Source organism: Vigna umbellata, chromosome 6 (genome assembly GCF_029865625.1).
Source record: "Vigna umbellata cultivar VRB3 chromosome 6, Vumbellata_1.0, whole genome shotgun sequence".
Taxonomy (NCBI): Eukaryota; Viridiplantae; Streptophyta; class Magnoliopsida; order Fabales; family Fabaceae; genus Vigna; species Vigna umbellata.
In genome coordinates this window covers 9,176,587-9,197,390 of record NC_142170.1, presented here as the reverse complement: position 1 = coordinate 9,197,390, position 20,804 = coordinate 9,176,587, and the positions used below count along the sequence as shown (strand labels likewise).

The window sequence follows — 20,804 nt, the reverse complement described above, 5'->3', positions numbered from 1 at the left end:
TCACCTTTTACAAACACTATTTTGTTTTTTGGCTTATGAAAAAATCTACGTCAACATAGGAGTATATTGATATACTGATGTTAATGTAGATACGCTGGAATAGGATAAATCTATTTTACGTCTTTATTTTAAGATAAATCTATTTCAATTGCAAAATAAATAATAATTTATTTATATAATAATAGACAAGAGAGAAACCAGCTGAACGCAAACGTTTTTAAAGTGAGAAGACTTCTATACATGATACGTAGTTGAGTAATAATAATTAAGAATTATAAAATTGATTTAGCTGTAAAGTTAGATAGAAAATGAGAGGTTGTGAGTTCAGTTCTCCTGTTAATAAATACTAATAATTGGTATGATCGATAAAAATTATCATTTTAAAATTATTTTTAAAATTTATGACATATATTAAGTTGCTCACAAACTTTTTTTAAATGTCTTTGATTTTTATTTAATTTATAACAATAAAGATAATATGGTTATTTAAAAAAAATATCATTTTATAATTCTTTTTTAATTTATATTGTTGGAGAATTTGGAAGAGAAAAATGAAGAATAGAGAGTCTGTTATTGAACTGAAGTGTAAAGCAATGTTTATGTACAAAGTATATAACAATATATCATAAAACAAAAACTGTCTAAACAGAAAACCAGTAAGCTATTAAAAAACCTTGTTTGACTTGACTTTTTCAATATATATATTCAGTTTTTCTTAATTCAAAAAACCTTATTTTATACTTTCTTTTTTCTTTTACTTTTTTGTCCTTTTCAATCCTCCAAATATATTCCAATCCAAATAAAATGTAGATGTTGTGTTTGAACTTTAAAGATCAAGTCAAAACCTTAAGTAACTTGAGTTCATCTTTCTCTTAAGACTGAAATTCAATAGTAGTGTTTAAGTTTGAATCTTAGACTAAATAAAAGAAGTATTCAAGATATATTACGGAGACACTGCATTTCAAAATGCACAATAAATGAGATGTAATTGAGCATAATAATATTATTTTAACACATTTCAAGTTGAAGCAATAATATCTTATAAAAAATTATTAAAAATTTGACTAGATATAAAATTAATTTACAATACATAATTGCATGTTAAAAAATCATCTTAAATATATTTTAATGAAATTTATTATTTGTTAAATTTATTATACGGTGTGAAACCCCACAAAATGGTATTTTAGAAACGGTGGTCATTTAAAAATAATGAGACTCGATTATTTTAATATTAAATGATTTATTTATAAATAGTTTTGCTATAAACGAGTTTCATTATTTTAAAACGTATCATCTTTCTAGAGTCAGAAGCAACGCATGATGTGTGGTTCTAGAGCTTAATAGGAAAATTTGTGAGGTATGAGAAACTAGATTAATTAATGTTCATTTAATATATTGTTCAAAATATGTTATTGAATGGGTATGATGTGTTGAATTGTATGAGTAAATTGATATGATACTCTTGGTGTGTTAAATTGTTGAAACTGTTATGTAATGAGGTAGGAAACTATGAAAGTTGTGAAGAATATTAGGTTGAATGTTAGAATTGTTTGATAAGTGAAATGGTGGTATGAATGTATTGTTGGAGTTATAAAATTGTTATAAGTCTAGAATGGTATCAATTGTAAGAAATGGATAGATTTTTGGTCTAGAAAATGAGGTTTGAGAAGTGTATTATTGATATGTTGATCTAATAAGAAGTATAGTGGTTTTAGACAGTTTAATAGGTCTTTAATAATTTGTTGATGAAGAAAATGAACTAATATGATGTCTAGAATGGAAATGTTAGTCAAATTAATATGATCTTAAGGTAGTTCCTAAAGTGTTTTAGGGTTTTGGTAGGTGAAAACCTAAAGGAAGTAAATAGGATATAAACCAGAGTTTTTAAGTTTGTTTTGGGGTAATTCAAAACTGGTTTTGACCTTAATAATGATAGAAAATTGATGTTGAACCTTTGGAAGTCTATGTGCTGATTTTGAAGTGTATTTGGCTAGTTTTAGGAGTTTTAAGGTATGATATTTTGAATTAAACGTTCTGGGCTGATTATGATGATTTGTAGGCTGTTATTAAGTCTATTAGGACTTGTTTAAGCTATTGGTTACAATTTGAGTGTTACAAGAGATAAAATTGAGTTTGGTATGATTTAAGGTAGTAAGTTGGTTGAAGTGGTCAATTTGAGTTAGAGTGGTGTTTTCTGAGATTTCTCTGTGTTTAGAGGGTCCTAGAAATCAATCAAAGTTGTGGGGAAAGTGTCCAAAGTCATACTAATCGATTTCACAATAGTTTATGTTTTAATCGATTATGACACTAACTTAATCTATTAAAACAAACACTTTAGCCAAATTGATTATGACACTAACGTAATTGATTAAATCAGACTGTTTTTTCCTATTTTGCTTTATGTGAGTTCTGACTTGCCTTAACATATTAGATTACCAATATAATCAATTATTACTACCAGTATTGTGAAATTTTGACCAATCTAAACCAAATTAACTTATACATATATGATCTATGTTTTTCATTGTTCTTTTATGATCTTAAACAATTTTATTATCAATTTCATATGTTGGATGCAAAGTATTGTGAGATCATCAAAGTGTGGATGAAAGTGGCAGGAAAGAGTTTCGAGGAGGATTTTCTTATCAATGGTTGTCATGTGTTGTAGTATGAATGCAAGGAGTTGAGTCTTGGGGTTATCCTTACACTCTAATGGCCTTTCATTCCAAGTAGAGAAGATTGACACATGTGGTGAGAGTAGTAAGAGGTCTTAGTCTTATGTATTTCAAATTGTTAGGACACAAACAAAGTCCCGCATTGGATAAAACAGGAGATAAACATGTGTTTATTTACACATAAGATATATATATATATATATATATATATATATATATATATATATATATATAATGGATTCTAAGTTTTAAGGTTAAGGGTATTTTAATAATTTTCATTATCAAAACTAGAAAAAAAGAAACACCCCAAACCCTTACTCACTTCCCTCATTCCTCTCAACCCTTTCTCTTTCATCTCTCTCACTCCAACATTTTTTCTGTCATCAGCCCAACTGAAAAAATTCATAAACATTGGCTATTAAACAATCTTACAAAAAATGATTTTATAATGAGTTTTCATTTTATAATTTTTGTCTTATCTAATTTTATACAATTTTCACAAGCATAAAGGAATTGGTAATTGACCTGGAAAAAATAAAAAATACTGTTGTTAAACAATTTCTTACAAAAAATGATTTTATAATGAGTTTTCATTTTATAATTTTTGTCTTATCTAATTTTATCTAATTTTCACAAGCATAATGACATCAAAGGAATTAGTAATTGGCCTAGAAAAAATCAGAAACACTCGTTGTTAAACAATTTCTTACAAAAAAATTTTATAATGAGTTTTTATTTTATAATTTTTGTCATATATAATTTTATCTAATTTTCACAAGAATAATGACATCAAAAGGAATTGATAATTGGTCTGGAGGGTTTTTTTAGAGATGATGATTCAACATATGCAGATTACGAAATTAGAGAGGTTAGTGAAGATGGTGAAATTGAAGAGATCTTGAATGAACTTTTGCCTGAAGGTGAATATGTTAATGACTCAACTCTTTACAAAGACAAATTGTTTAACGACAAGTGTTTACGGTAAGTGTTTATGATTTTTTCAATTGGAACTACAGTAGGGATGACAGAGAAAATGTTGGAGTGAGAGACATGAAAGAGAAAGGGTTAAGAGGAATGAGGGAGGTAAGTAAGGGTTTGGGGGTTTCGTTTTTTTAGGTTTGAGAATAAAAATTATTAAAATACTCTTAACGTTAAAAGTTAGAATCCTGATATATAATAAGAGTATTTTTGTCTACTAATAGTATTTTCACACACACGGACGCACACCATCGTATAAACACACACAAGCCATCGTATAAACTGTTAAATTAAATCAAATTTAAACCTCATTTCTTAAAATAGTTAAAAAATAAACATTCATATCCCTTAATTCTCAACTTTTGAAATTTGTTTAAATATATTAAAAGTTTTACATTCTTTAAGAATTGGAAAACAAATAACAACTAACATATATATTTTCGCTTAATTCATTAAGGTACTTTCTACAAATAAAAACACAACAAAACTATCAAACTCATCCTATAATCTTACCATTATATGATGTTATCATTATTGACTTAAAAATTAAAATAATATAAACATAATTTTTAAATGGTCGAACAAACAAGCATTAAAATATAGGGCAAGTCTTCTAAAAAAATATATATTTTCAAAGTAACGTCATTATGATTATAACCTAAAAGAAAATCAAGTATGCCAATGGCAGACTCAGTAGAAGTCAATCTATGTGTCCTACATATTAGACAGAGTCTATTTTGTGTCATTTTACCAAATCTGTTTGTCAAACAGGTGAATGAATTATTATTTTGTTGGGGAGACAAGAATATGTGCTTATCAAGCTAATTTTTAGGTCTTCTTGATATACATATTTGTTATATAGGTTGAAAAATTATAAGGATTCCTTTATATATATTCAGGAAAAATAAAAATAAAGGTGATAAAGAGACAGGCAACATGTTATGTAAACAAAAAGAAAGAAAAAGCATACTCATTATTCACACTTAATTAACTAAGTGAATTAAACTTCCACCAATAATAAGATGAACTAAATTGATATTTTCCCCTTGTTCTTCTACGTAATTCCCAAACAGTAGAAACTAATTTATTATCATAGTTTATAAAAAGATTGGGCACGCAAAAAATCGATTAGAGAATAATTAATTGAGTCATTTATTTGAACAACATGATTTTTCGGACATTAAATTATCCATTTTTCTCTATTGAAAGAACTAAATTTTGAACTAAAATGATATTGGGTAAATTTTATTATGAACTTATTTCGAAAAGAAAGACTCAAGTACGAATCAATTTTAACTAAAATTAATTTTGTAATTAAAACCAAAATGTAAATTCCATTTCACCAATATGCCCAACGGATTTGCATATATTATATTCAATGATAAATGTCCGTGACGATTACTTCCGTTGTTTTAATTTACGATTTAATTAATGATTGATTTTACTAAATTTATGTTAAAATATAAAATAATTAACTTCATTAATTAAAATAATATAAATTCATATAACATATTTTTTTTGTCTTTTATGTCTGCCATCGTTTATTAAACACAAAACAAATACTTTGGAATTTCTAACATCTCTACCAACAAACATATCTTTCTGGCATTTGGCATTTGAAGATTGTATCTCAGTGAAAGAAAATGTTCATAATTCTAATTATGCAAGGAAAAAGAAGGAAAAAGTTTGTGGAGATACAAGTTTAAATAATGTTTAAAAGTTTAGATAATGATTCATTCTTCACTTATCTATTAAATTAAATTTCTTATATTGCTAGCTTTATGTCTTTGTAATTAATAATTTCAAATATTAAAATATTGTTTGTTTCTTTAATAAAGAGAATTATGTTAAATTAATAACAATGTTGCAAAAGGTTTTTGAGAACTCAAAAAGAGAAAACTCAATGAAGTTTCAAATTTATATTTCAATTGTTTTTTTTTAGAAATTTTAGATATTTAACACTTTATTACTTGATAGTTGATATACAGCATTGTTTACTTTTTTTATTTTCGTTTGTTGCTTTCTATATTAATTTAAGTTTTTTTACATTTAATTATATTTTAATTTTTAACAACATTAAAATGAAAGCCAAATGATTCAAAAGAAAGAAAAACGTACAACAACGTTAAAATTATTTTATTATTTAATTATTTTTTAATTTTTATATGTATCAAATAAATTATAACATTAATGGATATTCTTGTTCTATAAATAAATTAAAATTAATGATTATCAATGTCAGAATTCATTTAATATCACAATTCATTATAAATTTTTGTAAAGTTTAATATTTATTAGTTATTATTAATTAGTATAAGGTCTAGTATTATTTTGTTGGATTATAAAACTCTGCCCGAAAAACTAAAATAGTCATTTAAGTATGTGGATTAGTCCAAAACAGATAAAGAAGAAAAAATATAAATGAATTAAACTAGGAAAGTTATTAAGTTTTCCTATTTGATTAAGTTGCTTGATATCATAAGTTCAAATATTTACTAATGTGAATATTGTTGTTTTGGCATAATAAGAAAGTAAGATTGACACCTACATATTGATAAAGTTTTGAGAAAATGAAAAGGAGAATACCCTAAGAAAAAGACTTTTTGTTATTACCTTTGGAGAAGGTATACGTATAGAAAGCGAAGGTAGGGATATCTCGCTACACATTTAAAGAATATATATATGGTAATATTTAAAACCACAAGTCTCTGTCTCGTCGTCATCAACCAATTCTTATTATTTATTGCACTTTCCAATTAATTATTATTATGGGTCCCTGTGATCAATAATTCCCCATATAGCTTTGTTTATTACTTTATTTAATTAGAGAATGATTTTATGATCCCCAAGAACTTAATTAAATATTCTTCTGCTCCATCAACATGTATTTACTATCCTCGTGATATCTCTTCAATTAATGTACAACATGGTCTCTTTCTTTCCACCTTCATTTTTTCTCCTTTCTTTCTCCTCGATGCTTAATAATTCTTTATCTTTCCTCTTATTTGTTCCATCTTACATGAAGATTTTCAAGGGTTATCAACTAAATTTAGTATCTGAAAGTTGGTCCAAATCTTGATATAGTCTTCTAATTGGTGAGACGAATTCTTGGTCGAATCCATCTTCTGTTGGCATATTCTTTAGGGTTTCGTTTTCAAACTTTCAACCTGTCTCGTTCTTTTCAGGGCAGTTGAGCGTTTCAATTATTTTTTTTCTAGGGTTTTGTTATTTAGTAAAGTTGTTATATATTTTCACATAATTAAGGTGTTGATTATCTTATTTCAGATTTTAATTGAGGTACAGAATTAGAGTAATATTAGGATGACATATTTTTATATTAATTTGATATACAATATAATGTAAAATAATCATAAACAAATGAATTTTTATATTTTTTTCAAAAAAATAAATTAAATAAATATAAAAAATTTATGCATGTTGAAATATCTTTTTCGTAGGGTATGCTCATGTAGAACGATGTCCATATATGTTGGGGGATGTGGCTGTGATGGTCCTGGTTGCAAAGGCAAGTGGCTCCCAATCCCATGTTTGTCATCATTGACTTAAAAAAGAGAACAAGTAAAAGTGTGGAAGAAACAGTCGTCCCCACTGATTAGGTCAAAACCAAAAACCCTAAGAATCCTTTTCTGGTTTGAATCTAATTCAAGGATTTAGCTTATATACCAATTACAAATTTTTAATCTCTATTGAAAAATTATCAACCTTTTAGTATCAATTCTGATTCTAATAAGATTATTTTTTACAGAGGATTTAGCTTATACCGATTACAGTAATATTTTATAAGTGTGATATTTTTAACACCAAAACTACAAAAAAAATTATTAAATAATAACAAATTTTAAAAATAAAATATAATTAGTTATTATATTCATTAAGTTAGATATCATTTTATAGATTAAAAGTTATTAATGTATACATTATAGTCTCAATTTTAATAGTTAATATTAAAGATAAATTTATATTTTAAATCATAAATCAATTATAATTTTTTATTTATAATAAAAAGAATTTTAAATATTAATAATTTTTAATTCATAAAATAAGTTATAGCTTACTCAATAATATAATGGTTAATATTTTTTCTAACTATTTAAGGATTTTTTTAAATATAACTTTTTTAAAATTGAGAAAAATTTGTGTGCAATTTGAAAAGAAAAAAAAAATCGAGATCTGAGTGTATTTTTAGAAAACCTAATAAAGTGTAAATGTAGTTTACTTTTCAAACAAGGTTGAGTATGTGAGAATGACTTAGTCAGCCAGGGACTTAAAACATGTCGCCATGGTAGTTCACCGGCGTAATTGAAGGCTTCTGGTTGCCATTAAATATAACTACCCATCTCTATAGGTCAATCTTCATTTCCTCTTCCACAATTCCATTTTCTATCACACTCTCACTCTCCCTTTAATTACTTTTTTCCTCTAATTTTTATAAAAAATCTAATTTAATTTTTAATTTTAATTATCTAATTTTTTAAAATAATTTAATTAAAATTTTTCATTAGATTATTAATTTTAAAATTTTAAATTAATTTTATATTTTAGAGGGACTAATTTATATATAAACTTTAATGTTAAATAATAACAAAAAAAACTAATTAAATTATTTTTAAAAAAATTAAATAAAACAAAATAAAAATTAAAAATCTGATTACATTTTTTTTTTTATAAAGATTAGACCGTTAAAAGGAATTTTAGTCTTACTTTTTTCAACTTTTCTTTTTTCCTTTTGGAGCCAACAACATTAATAATTTAGTTCTCTCAATATTCCAGTCAATCTGATTAAGACCTAATGAAAGTTACAAATAGTTATTAATTACAACTACTTCAGGAGAAACAATTTCAACACCCTTGTTCTGTTTAATATGGACAAAATAAAAGAGCTTAGATATCCAGTGAACTTATAGCAGTGTGACATAACTCCTCTTAAATAATCATGTTTTCTTAATTTCGTATCTAAATTTTAATTGAATAATGTTTTATTGAAAATTATTATTTAATACTATAATTTGAACTTGTTTTTACCTTTTAACACCACTGTATAAGTACGGATGATAGTACCACGAATGGAAAGAAACTTCTTATTCTTAAAAAAAAAACTTTGTAATAAATATATGTGTATATTAATTGTTATGATATTTAATGTTATATACATGTATACACTTCTTTTAATGCTATTATCATTGTTGAAATAGGTAGTAGATTATCGAATTTAATTTTTCTTTCTTGTGTCTTCAAATTGGCAGGTTGATGTGTATCTCTTCTTTAAAAAAAGAAAAAAAAAATCAATTTAGAAATAAATTTGGTTTCCCTACAATAAATGAACTTGTGTGTATGAAAAAAGTGCAACTATTATATATGGGTACTTGGGCTAATTTTCGCATAAACCTAATGTTTGATATAATATGCGATGAATTATTCTTATTCAAACTTTTTTTCTTTATTTGTGAACAAAGTATAAATTAACTCCACGGTTAAGTAAAAGTTAACCCATCCAAAATTAGAGATTATTTATAACAGTTTCAAAATTACAAACACTAAAATGAACAAAACTTTTGAACAGGAACTAAACCAAAAATCGTGTGATAGTTAAGGGATTAAAAACATATTTAATCCTAAAAACAAATACATTTAGAAAATGTTACTATAAAATTAATAAAATAATAATTTTAATTAAAAATAATAAATCCTTATTAAAGTATAAAATTAAAAAATGAAGTAAATATGTTTTATATAATAATATATAATTAAGATTATCTTTTCTAATTTTATTTTTTAAATATATTTTTCTTTAATTAAAATAATTATTCTATTAATATTAGATAACAGTTTTTTTTTATTTAACCATTTTCTTATTTGATCTTTTCACAAAATTTGATATTTTTTTTAGTTATAAAATTATCTACAAAATAAATGAAAATTATTTATAATAAAATTATAAAATTTATTTATTTATAATAAAATTGTTTAAAATAATTGAACAACCACAAAAGCCCAACAAAGTAAAGCCCAATCCAGTCTAGAGATAAAAAATAGAAAACATTATAAACATGAGTACAGGTCAAGAAGTTTTGTTCCCAAGTTTGAAATCCTTGAAGAATGGCTACTATAGATTCTGACGTGACCATGGTTCCGGCTGGCGAACCCTCCAGCAGCACAGGTCCTTCTTCATCCAGCAAGAAGCCGAAGCGATTCGAGATCAAGAAGTGGAATGCCGTTTCTCTATGGGCATGGGGTGAGTCTCTTTCAACCCTCTTCTAAACCCTAGCTTTAATTTCATTCTTCTCATTTTTTTTCTTCTGTTTCCATTCTGTTGTTGCAGATATCGTTGTGGACAATTGTGCTATCTGCAGGAACCATATCATGGATCTCTGTAAGCGTGTTAATTCAACTTATCTTTGTGATTTTTTTTTATGAGAAATAGCCTAATTCTTTTTTATTTTGGATGCTTGTTTAGGTATTGAGTGTCAGGCCAACCAGGCTAGCGCTACTAGTGAGGAATGCACTGTAGCTTGGGGTACCTCTTAATCCTATACATTTATAAGTTAAATATGTCACTTCAGTGATTCCTATTATTCTATTCTAGCTGGTCTTTTTCCATCCAATTAATTGGGAGTTTTGTTTTGGAATCCGGTTTTTTAAATCTTTTGTTGAATTTTTACTCTATAGTTGTATTCCTATATTTGTTTAGGAAGTTATAATCTGAAATAAAAATACTTTATATGAGCGGCTGGTTATTCCTTCAGCTAGTTTTAGGTTGGAACTTATCCTTAGTATAAGAGATGAGTTGAACACTTTTCCAAGGGATCATCATCCTCATCTTCTGTGTTTATGATTTCATATATATATATATATATATATATATATATATATGTATATATATATATATATATATATATATATATATATGTATGTATATATATATATATATGTATGTATGTATATATATATATGTATGTATGTATGTAGGTAGGTGAACCTAGTGCAAGTAGTGTTGAAATTGTGATTCCTGTATCCCACATAAAATCCAAAGCTCAGTTGTTAATTAAGCAATGAAAAACCTATAGAAACTGTTACTCTTTATCCTTTGCCAACTGCACTTGCAGTGGAGATATTAACAATGATTCCTATGTTTGTTCATTTTTTATTTGTTTGGTTCTTATTATTGAGGCTTGCATACTTGATTGATATATACTGACATCTAGACTCTAGACCATATTGAGATTGCAGGCTTGTTTAGTTCATAAGTTCACAGTTTAATGTGATGTATCTCGTAATGAGATAATGTTTTATTTTAAATATTCAGACCTAAAAAACTAATACTTTCATCACAATTCACATATGACTATGGTTTAAAGTTTAATGACTCTCAACTTTATTCAGGCCTATTTTTCACTGAACCACTTGCTAGATCTTTTTGTTGAAGCACACTAGGTCATGATTTATTGAAGTCTAGCTCTGTAGTCTGTTAACTGTGGCTCTAGGTAGAACCAAAATCCTTTAGCATAAGATATAACGAGTCAATGTTGGCATAATGTCTATATCTGATACTGAAATCTGTGTGACAAGCTTGCATTTGTTTTGGCACATTTGTAGGTAACAGTGTAAGAATGAAAATACAGAGGTTTTTTGTTGAACGGAAGTGTTCATTAAACCTTTCCATTAAATTCTTCCTTAACCTTAATCATCTTATTGTTGCAGTTATTAATATTATCTCCCTTCAATAACATAAAGTTCCACCCTTACATCACTACCCAACGACAAAAAAACACAAGCAAGTTCTGTTTGAACCAGCCTTAGCTCGTCAAGCTTAAATTTTAGGTTGGAGGGTGGCTGCGGTTGTCCACATCTTAAGTTACTAATGCCTGTTGAATAATTCATTATACACATTTCAAGTTTCATCTTCACTAACTCATTACCTCCCTCAAGGCATTTCCACTTTCAATCTACACCCTCACCATACCTGTTATTGTGATTTCATCCTTTCAAGGCAGGTTTTAGAGCCAGTTAGGGAGTGAGGATGTACACAGCTGGGAATAAGGGAGTGATGTTGGAAGAGAGACTGAATGCATTTCACTTGGGTCGCAAATTGTTACAGGATAATCAAATCTAGCTAATATTAAAGTTATTTATTTATGTATAAATATATTTCATTCAATATATATTGTCAGACCATTAATCTTAAAAATGTTATCACATTTGTATATTTTACATTGAATACCTGTATCCGATCCCGGCACAGAGCAGGGTCGGGAAAAAATCCATATTAAAAGTTCACTTTAGGCAGGAAGACTTAAAAGAGTGCTTAGGTAATTTCTCTAGTTATGTAAGCCTATATACTTGTTGCGCTTTGGCATGGCAAAAGCAGGATTACTGAAATTGTTACTTGTTCTGCCTGATATCTTCTACAGGAGTTTGTAACCATGCTTTTCACTTCCATTGCATAAGCAGATGGCTCAAGACCCGTCAAGTATGTCCGCTAGGTATGTGGGACAAGTTCCTTTTCCACCTTTTTCTCTGTTTGGATTGAATGGTTTAGTGATCTTCTCACTTGCATGGTGTTTCTTTGGTGCTATAGATAATAGCGAGTGGGAGTTTCAGAAATATGGTCACTAGAACTTGGATGCCGCTGAGATACTTCCAACTGGGGACATTTGATTGTATCAGTTTCTATAAAATATTTGTAGCTCTACGTTATTGTCGTTGGAGTTTTACTATCTTTCAAGAGTCCCTTCTAAATGTTTTATCATATCGTTACTCCCCAGTTCCACGGTTCATCACATCATTCAAACCAACTAAATCCGGCCGCATAACCCACGCCAAAAAAATTCAATGTTATGTCACCTAATGTACTGCCTATTTTCACGAATATGATGCACACAAAGTTCTTGTTAACACGTTCTTAACTAATATTCTAATGAATCACGTTAAGTATCATGGATTTTACTGGAGTAGAACCTTCTATTTCAGTTCGTGCTGTTTTAAATAGATACGTGCAATTATGAAAATGTGAGGCAATGTTAAAATACCTAATATCAGCATTGTTTAATATATATATACGGGTTGGATTAATGGTTGAACAGATACGTTTTATATTGTGAACAATATTATGGATGTCTATAATTGACTGATGACTAAATTGGTGTATTCATTTCTAAAATCATTATAGCAAAGATTGAATGAATTAAATGTATAATATAAAAGGAATTTTGTTTAACTATATTTTCCGAGAAAATGAGAGAAATAAGAAAAGGAAAGAAGTGTATGGATTGAGATAAAAAAATGATGTATAGAGGAAAACAATGACAGTTATTACATAAAATGTATTGTAAAAATAACTGTCATAATCAGAATGTCATAATCAGAATCCGTTACCTTTTGTCAAGGGATTTGACAAGTAGATAATAGAGTACGAAAAGGGGGTATGACTAAACTGGGTTAGTAAGAATTAGCATTTTTCATTAATATAGCAAAAACTAAACAGCTTTTCATAGAGAACCCTTACTACAGAGAACTGTAAACAAAGTTGCCAATTCAACAAGGGGAACCCATATGGTCCCGGTTTTCAATGTTTTCACACAAAATAAATTTGGACTTTTATTCTATTCGGGTGTGGAAGAACTAAATGAGATTGGAAAAACCAGCCCAAACATTTGTTGGCAGTGGCAAGCCTACGTAAAACTACCACTCATACATTGCAAATTTCAATAACAACCATAAATGTGACTGGAAAAAGGTTAAGTAGGGGCAAAACCTTCTGACCAAATATTTCACCTGCGTTTGACCATGGTTAGCTGGATTCACTGTAGTTCGAAATTTCCTTTAAAAAATAAAATCCTAGGCTATTTCGCAAATTATATTTCTTTTTTCCACAATATATATAATCAATTTGAATTAACGAATCACTCTATTTGCCATTGATCGATCAGAATAAGTCGAATTACTCTATTTGTGTTATTAAGTGAAAATTTGCAGGATAAATGACAACAATTTTGATCATAGATATAATTGAAGCGAAAATCAAATTTTAGTTAGAAAATAGTAGAGAAGAAAAGTACCTAAGATGTCGCAGCTATAAGGTTTTTTGTAGTTCACACAATGTCTTCCAAGTTAGGTTATATTAGAGGTGAGTGAGTTAGCTGGGAAAGAAGCTAAAAATTGAATGTATAGAGTGCAGTTAAGGAGAGATTGAGGCCAATTTTGTCTCCCTCAATAAATGTTTTGGGTTGAAAGAAGAGTGTGATAAGGAAAATAATGGCCTCCATTTCAGAAACCAAATCTCCTTCCAACCACAAAGGTCAACGCCATTCTCGGTCTTCAATTCCTTTCACGTTCTCTACTTCTCTCTATTATACTGCCTCATTCTGATCATTCTCTTCCCCCTTCCCTTTCTCTCTCTTTTCTAACACTACTTTTCTCTCTCATAACAAATAATAAATATAATTTCAAACTCTTTCGCATTTTCTTTTTACTCACAAAAATCATTTTTTTTCTAATAAACAAAGTAGGACCAAAAAACATTTCAGATTGACTCGTCTGAGTAAAACTAAGTGGCCGTTTATCTAATTAACAACGAACATGGACACCTTAACCAGATAAACAGTTTTCTGACATCTTTTTGTTCTTTTATATATTTCCACGGTATCATATTTGAAAACTCTTTGATGTAGACATAGAGTGGTCCTCATTGTTATATCACGTCTATTAATTCTCCATATCACATACTTAAGCAATTGTTATTAATTTTATTCAAGATATCACACCGATTATAAATAATATAAGTGAGGACAGATTTATGATCGTAAAAGATTATATAAATTTATGATTCAATAAATTTAATCCATTTTTTTCTTATGTCAGCATATAAATCTAACCTCTCTTATACATAAAAAATTAATTAAAACTATAATAGTCTCTAACTACTTAATAATTTGTGTTATGAATAAGAGATTGAAAAAAATGAAAATCGAATGTTAAAAAGTCATGACTTATGATTCCTTCCTATATTTGTTTCTCTCTGCTGGTGGTGTACACTGACATGTATCTCTATTCATAGAACATTATTCTAAGCTCAGTGTTATAAATCCCTCCAGAGAAGAAGTCTCTCACAATCTGAAAGCAAAACTCTCTCTCTCTCTCTCTCTATCTCTCTATCTCTCCTGATGGAGCATTCTCTGAATCCTTCTATGGGAAAAGCAGTGTCTGGAAGTGGCAATGAGGAAAGCGGGTGGACTTCTTACTTGGAAGATTTTTCTAAGGGCATGGAGGAACAAAGTTACTGTTCCAGCTTGGGTGGCTCCTCTTTGGTCTCAGATGCTGCTTCTTCTGCTGCATGGAAACTCTCACATCACAATCACCTTCTGTCATACCCTTCTGTTAGAGTTACGGACTCATCTAATAATATCTCTAAGAAACTTCGTTTCAAGAAAACAAGAACCCAGCAGATATCAGACGATGATCCTTTGGAAGACACTGCCAGCTCCCCTGTCAATAGTCCCAAGGTACATCATCTGCAATATCATATCATCTCTTTTTCTTTAAGTTCAATTTATACAGTATATAATTGGTGGAAATTGTTTTTTTTTTTAACATTTTTTTATCATGTAACTTTCCATCTCTTACAATAGGTAGGGGACCTGAAGATTTCCAGCAAGATTGACGATGATCAACTTGATGGTTCTACTTCTAGGGTAACCCTGCTAAATTTATGATGTTTGTGTAAGAATGGAAGAAATAGTAAATATTACTTTAAGTACTTTTCTATCCAAGATATGTAGCTTATGATGATGATGATGATTGTGTAGGGTAAGGGTTTTCACTCAGAGCGTTACCCAAACCTGCTGCAGGCTGATGAGTGTGACATGAACTTCAATGAAAACAATGTTGAGTGCACCGCAGACTTGAAGAAAAGGGGTCTATGCCTTGTTCCTTGGTCCATGTTGGTTAATTATTATGGGTGAATGCTACTTTTGTCTACTTTGTGTTCTTCTATGTAGCTTGACTTCTCAGGTCACGTTGCTGTTAACATAACATGATCAGTGACAGTAAACCCCTGTATTATACCAATCATTGTTAACATGATCATAACCTGAGACCATAGTTTATGTTTTGCTTGTTTCTTCATGAACACAGAAACCAAGATCATGTTTGTGACATTCTTCAAGGGAAGTAAGTATATATATGTTCTCAAAATTACAAGTAACAGAAAAAAAAAAAAAGGTATATAAGCTGTCTAAATTTGCATGATATTGAATTTAAAACCATAAAATAAATGTTAGTGTGACAAGTTACTACAAGGGACACACAAAAAGCACTTTTCATGATGTTGTAGGTGAAAAGGGCTTAGCGGTCCAAGTGAAACCAGCTTGGTCAAAATGTATATATAATGAATGAATGGGATAGTTAAAAGTATATTAAATATGATTAAATTTCAACTACAATGTATTTTTAGTTATTTTCATCAAGGTTCTTTAAATTAAAACTAGATTAAATTTTAATTATGTATTGTGTTTATTAACAAGCTAAATTGCAAAATCAAAGATTTACTGTTAATTAATTGAATGAGAGGATACATGATTGTGGCTGGCCAAATTTCAAATGGTTTGAAAAGAAAGTATGATAGGTGATAAATGAAAACCAGAAAAGAGCCCTTTGTGTAGAACATTGAAAAATAAAGATTCGTGCGTAGCAGTACTGCATTTAATATTAAACATTAAATAATAGTGTGACTCAATTGATATATTGATATATCTATGCTTTTGATTTTAAATAGATTATGTATGAGACATTATGTATTAGTGGACAATAGTTTACAAAGTATAGTACTGCAAAACATCAAAGAAAAAACGGTCATGTCACAATGCATTGATCTAAATCTTTTCATATACTGATAATAAAGTTAACTTTCAAAAGTATATCTCATTATCTTAAATGAAGCGTGTAGAAGAAACCTAATCATTTAGGCAAAAACACCAATTCAGCACTTTTATTTAAAATTATTTATCTGACTATTTTTTTAATTACTTTAATAACTAAGACATGTTTGGGACAATTTAATAAATAAAAGAATTGTGATTTTAAAATTTTCCTTTTTATGGCAAAGTCGTAGAAAAAGTCTATTTTTTTATATTTATTTAATAGTCTTAGAAATATGATTTTACTTTTTTTTTCTAATAATTAAAGTAAAAATTTATGCTTATAAATATAATTAGAGTGAAAGTAGTAGTATGTTGTCTGTTAAAAAAAGAGGTTAGTTTATGCAATTATATGCTTTCAAATATTTTTAAAGTGAAAATGTGACACTAAAATTATTAAAAAAAAAAAAGTGAGATATGCGCCAGTTAAAAGAATAGTTTCTACAGCCAAAACCCTTCACAAGTATTTTCTTTAATTAACAATAATTACACTCACTTTTACATTCTTAATTCTAAATAATCATGGGCAGTCAAAACGTGAAAGGACAATTTTGTTAAGATATGCCAAATATTCTATTAAAGGATATTAGGCAATCAAATATTATGTTAGTTATAATTTAGATATTATTATAATTTGTGCAGATTTGTGCACTTGTCATTCCTTTAATAGATGAAAGATTATAGGATCCTTAAATGTATATATATGGTACTTTACTCTTTGAAATAATATATCAGAATTATTCTTTAAACCTTTTATTATGGTATCAGAGCCAACACTGATATCCTCTAAGACATAGGAATCAGTGCCTTTTTTCATTGAATATTTCTGATGGCTTCTTCCGATGACAATCAATCGGAGAAACATGATTCTGGAACTTCCGCTGCTTCCAAGAGTTATATTTCTACTGCTCTCGGATTTGTGACCAAGTCAGGTGTATCTAACTCTGCCCTTAATCTTTCTGTTGTTACTAAGGATAGTAATTGGATAATTGATTCGGGTGCTACTGATCATATGACTTGTGATCCTCATATATTCACTAATTTTTCCTCTAATTGTTCTAAAACTGTTATTATTAATGCCAATGGGGTCTCATCTCCTATTGAAGGTATAGGTACTATATCCCTCTCACCCTCCTTATCGATTTCTAATGTTTTATTTGTTCCTACATTAAACTGTAATCTTATCTCCGTCAGCAAGTTAACCAAATCACATTCTTGTGTTGCCTTATTTTACCCAACCCATTGTCTTTTTCAGAATATCCATTCCAAGGAGAAGATTGCTAGTGGTAGAGAGAGAGTGAAGGACTGTATTATCTTGAAAATGTCTCACAATCAAACCATAATAAAGGATTGACTTGTCTTGCGAACGATCACATACAAGATAAAAACAAAAAAGAAATTTGGTTGTGGCATAGACGGTTGGGACATCCCTCTTTTGGTTATTTAAAAAAACTATTTCCATCCCTATTTCATAAATGCAATATTTCTGATTTTTTTTGTGAAACTTGTGTTTTGGCAAAAAATCATCGTGTTGTGTTTCCTTTAAGCAATAACAAAACTAATTTTCCTTTTTCATTAATTCACACAGATGTTTGGGGCCCTGCCCCGCAATCTACACATAATGGAAAAAAATGGTTTATCAGTTTTGTTGATGATTGTACTCGGGTAACCTGGGTATATTTGCTTAAATATAAAAGTGATGTGTGTGATGTGGTTCGTTCCTTCTATCATTTGATTGTTACACAATTTAACACATCTATTAAGGTCATTCGATCAGACAATGGAGGAGAATATTTTAAGACTGAATTAATAGAGTTCATGAACTCTAAAAGCATCTTGCATCAAACTACATGTCCTTATTCACCACAACAAAATGGAGTGGCTGAGAGGAAAAATAGACATATATTAGAGGTGACAAGATCACTTTTGATAGATGGTAATGTCCCATCTCATTTATGGGGTGAGGCTGTGAGCTCTGCCGTTTATTTAATTAATCGAACTCCTTCTAGTGTGCTTAACTTTCGAAGGCCTTTTGATGTGTTGTCTGATCATTGTATCCTTCCTCCCATAGTTTATTTACCACCTCATATTTTTGGATGTGTTATATATGTTCACTTACACCCACATCAACGTACAAAGCTTGAAGAACGAGCGATCAAATGTGTTTTTGTTGGGTATGGATCAACTCAAAAAGGTTATCGTGGTTACCATCCACCATCAAGGAAATTTTATATTTCTATAGATGTGACATTTAATGAGCATGAATTTTTTTATGTTGATTCTCCACTTCAGGGAGGCAATGAAAGTGAAGTGCATAATCATGATGTTGATATGTTTGATTGTGAAGATAAATTATTGTGTGAGGATCATTCTGCAGGAAGTGAGCCAATCCTAAATATGGACCCTTCTTTTCTGGATATACAGTGTCTTCTAATAATAACCAATTGGCTCAATCTTCTCCACAGGTTCAACTTGACTCTTCAGAGGTACCTTCTGATACTATCTCTGATAATACTAATGAAATTGATCATGAAATTGATTCTTGTCTGCGTGAGACCACCAGCACACCAAACATTGAGTCTACTACTGTTCAATATATTCTTCCACCTCGTTCTAACCGTGGTCAACCTCCAGTTAAATATGAACCAGACCTCCAAGCCAAAGTTAAATATCCCATTAGTAAATATGTGTCATCTCACAGGTTATCTCAGTCATATCCATCATTTGTATCTCAATTATCTTCAATTTCTATTCCTAGTAATGTACAGGAAGCTTTGGCAGATCCTAGATGGACCGAAGCAATGGTTGAGGAGATGGCAGCTTTAGAAAAAAACAACACTTGGGATCTTGTGTCCTTACCAAAAGGGAAGAAAACTGTGGGCTGCAAATGGGTCTTTACAATTAAGCATAAAGCTGATGGAACTGTTGAGAGGTATAAAGCACGACTTGTGGCTAAAGGTTACACTCAGTCTTATGGTGTAGATTACCAAGAGACGTTCGCACCAGTAGCCAAACTCAATACTGTGAGAATACTTTTGTCGCTAGCTGCAAACCAAGATTGGCCTCTTCTACAATTTGATGTGAAAAACGCTTTCCTACACGGAGAAAATTCAGAAGAAATTTATATGGATTCTCCACCAGGCATGACTGATTCAATTGGAATGAAGATTTGCAAATTAAAGAAGGCTCTATATGGATTAAAACAATCCCCAAGAGCATGGTTTGGAAGGTTTACCAAGTCTATGAAGGCTTTTGGCTATAGAGCGAGTAACTCTGATCACACCTTATTTTTTAAGAGAGGAAAAGGAAAAATTACAGCTTTGATTATATATGTAGATGACATGATTGTTACAGGAAATGACCAAGATGAGATTTCTAGTTTACAACAATACCTTGCATTTGAATTTGAGATGAAACAACTTGGAAATCTTAAATATTTTTTAGGTATTGAAGTAGCTAGATCAAAACATGGTATTTTTCTATGCCAAAGAAAATATACTATTGATTTACTATCGAAAACTGGGCTGCTTGGGAGTAAACCAGCTGATACACCAATTGAACAAAATCATAACCTTTTTCAATGCTCAAATTCAGCAAGCATAGACAGAGGAAGATACCAAAGGCTGGTAGGAAAATTAATTTATTTGTGCCATACACGTCCAGATATCACTTATGTAGTGAATGTTGTTAGTCAATTTATGCATGACCCACGGAAGCTTCATATGGATGATGTTGAAAGGATTTTGAGATATTTGAAGTCCGCTCCTGGAAAAGGAATTTTGTTATCAAATCATGAAAACTTAAAGGTAGAAGGGTACACTGATGCAGATTGGGCAGGTTCAAAAGATGATAGAAGATCTACCTCTGGATACTTTACTTTTGTAGGAGGGAATCTTGTAACTTGGAGGAGTAAAAAACAACCTGTAGTAGCAAGATCTAGTGCTGAAGCAGAATTCAGAGGCATGGCACTAGGTGTATGTGAACTTTTGTGGATTAAAAATGTGTTATCAGATTTGGGCTTTACACAAAATGAACCTATGAGTTTGTAGTGTGACAATACTTCGGCTATAGCAATTGCTCACAATCCTGTGCAACATGATAGAACAAAGCATGTGGAGATTGATAGACATTTCATCAAAGAGAAGCTTGAAGCTGGAATAATTTCATTTCCTTTTGTAAGATCAGAATTGTAGTTGGCTGATGTTCTCACCAAAGG

The 20,804-nt window shown here is 29.4% G+C and overlaps 2 protein-coding genes across 3 annotated transcripts; both read left to right on the top strand.

Annotated features, from left to right (window-relative positions):
• The first annotated feature begins 9,733 nt into the window (after positions 1–9,733).
• On the top strand, positions 9,734–12,423 carry LOC124820988 (RING-box protein 1a). The gene is made up of 5 exons (XM_047292781.2): positions 9,734–9,909; positions 9,997–10,047; positions 10,132–10,191; positions 12,086–12,157; positions 12,253–12,423. The coding sequence occupies exons 1-5, from the start codon at positions 9,774–9,776 to the stop codon at positions 12,288–12,290; spliced, it is 357 nt and encodes a 118-aa protein (XP_047148737.1). The 5' UTR covers positions 9,734–9,773; the 3' UTR covers positions 12,291–12,423.
• Positions 12,424–14,746: 2,323 nt separating this feature from the next.
• Positions 14,747–16,006, top strand: LOC124820987 (vascular-related unknown protein 1). Of its 2 annotated transcripts, XM_047292779.2 has the most exons (3): positions 14,747–15,175; positions 15,302–15,364; positions 15,479–15,990. In XM_047292779.2, the coding sequence occupies exons 1-3, from the start codon at positions 14,837–14,839 to the stop codon at positions 15,632–15,634; spliced, it is 558 nt and encodes a 185-aa protein (XP_047148735.1). In that variant the 5' UTR covers positions 14,747–14,836; the 3' UTR covers positions 15,635–15,990. The 2 variants fall into 2 exon arrangements, with proteins under 2 accessions (XP_047148735.1, XP_047148736.1); XM_047292780.2 differs by lacking the exon at positions 15,302–15,364 and having other exon boundaries at positions 15,479–16,006.
• Positions 16,007–20,804: the final 4,798 nt, after the last annotated feature.